Here is a 333-nt window from a genome sequence, read left to right as displayed (position 1 = left end):
CACTCACCGTCATCCAGCGTCCGCTCCAGGACCGGGGGGCGGCTGGGGCTGCCGTCCCCGATGCGCGTGAAGGCCAGCACCTGGACCTCGTAGAGCACGTACTTGCCCAGGCCCGTGAGCTGGACGCTGAGGGAGGAGTTCCCTTCCACCAGCCAGACCCGGGGCTGGGGGTCCGAGTCCTTCTCCCTGTACAGCACCTGCCGGAGCCCAGCGCCGGGTGAGGACCTCGCCGCGGCCTGGCTCTGCCCTGCCAGCCCGTCTCCTAAGTCCCCTGCCCAGGGGCCGAGGGGTGGATGGAGCAGGTAGACTTGGGCTCCTTGCAGTGGCTTGGCC

The 333-nt window shown here is 70.3% G+C and overlaps 1 protein-coding gene across 1 annotated transcript in view; it reads right to left on the bottom strand.

The window, feature by feature from the left end:
• Window positions 1–333, bottom strand: part of LOC102262033 (protein sidekick-2) — a 71,261-nt gene that overhangs the window by 2,651 nt on the left and 68,277 nt on the right. Inside the window, exon 28 of the mRNA XM_014536203.1 lies at window positions 8–271. Coding sequence (XP_014391689.1) covers window positions 8–271 — 264 coding nt within the window. The remainder of the gene's footprint in view (window positions 1–7; window positions 272–333) is intronic.

Source organism: Myotis brandtii, unplaced genomic scaffold (genome assembly GCF_000412655.1).
Source record: "Myotis brandtii unplaced genomic scaffold, ASM41265v1 scaffold157, whole genome shotgun sequence".
Lineage (NCBI taxonomy): Eukaryota > Metazoa > Chordata > Mammalia > Chiroptera > Vespertilionidae > Myotis > Myotis brandtii.
This window is presented reverse-complemented; position numbering and strand designations above follow the sequence as displayed.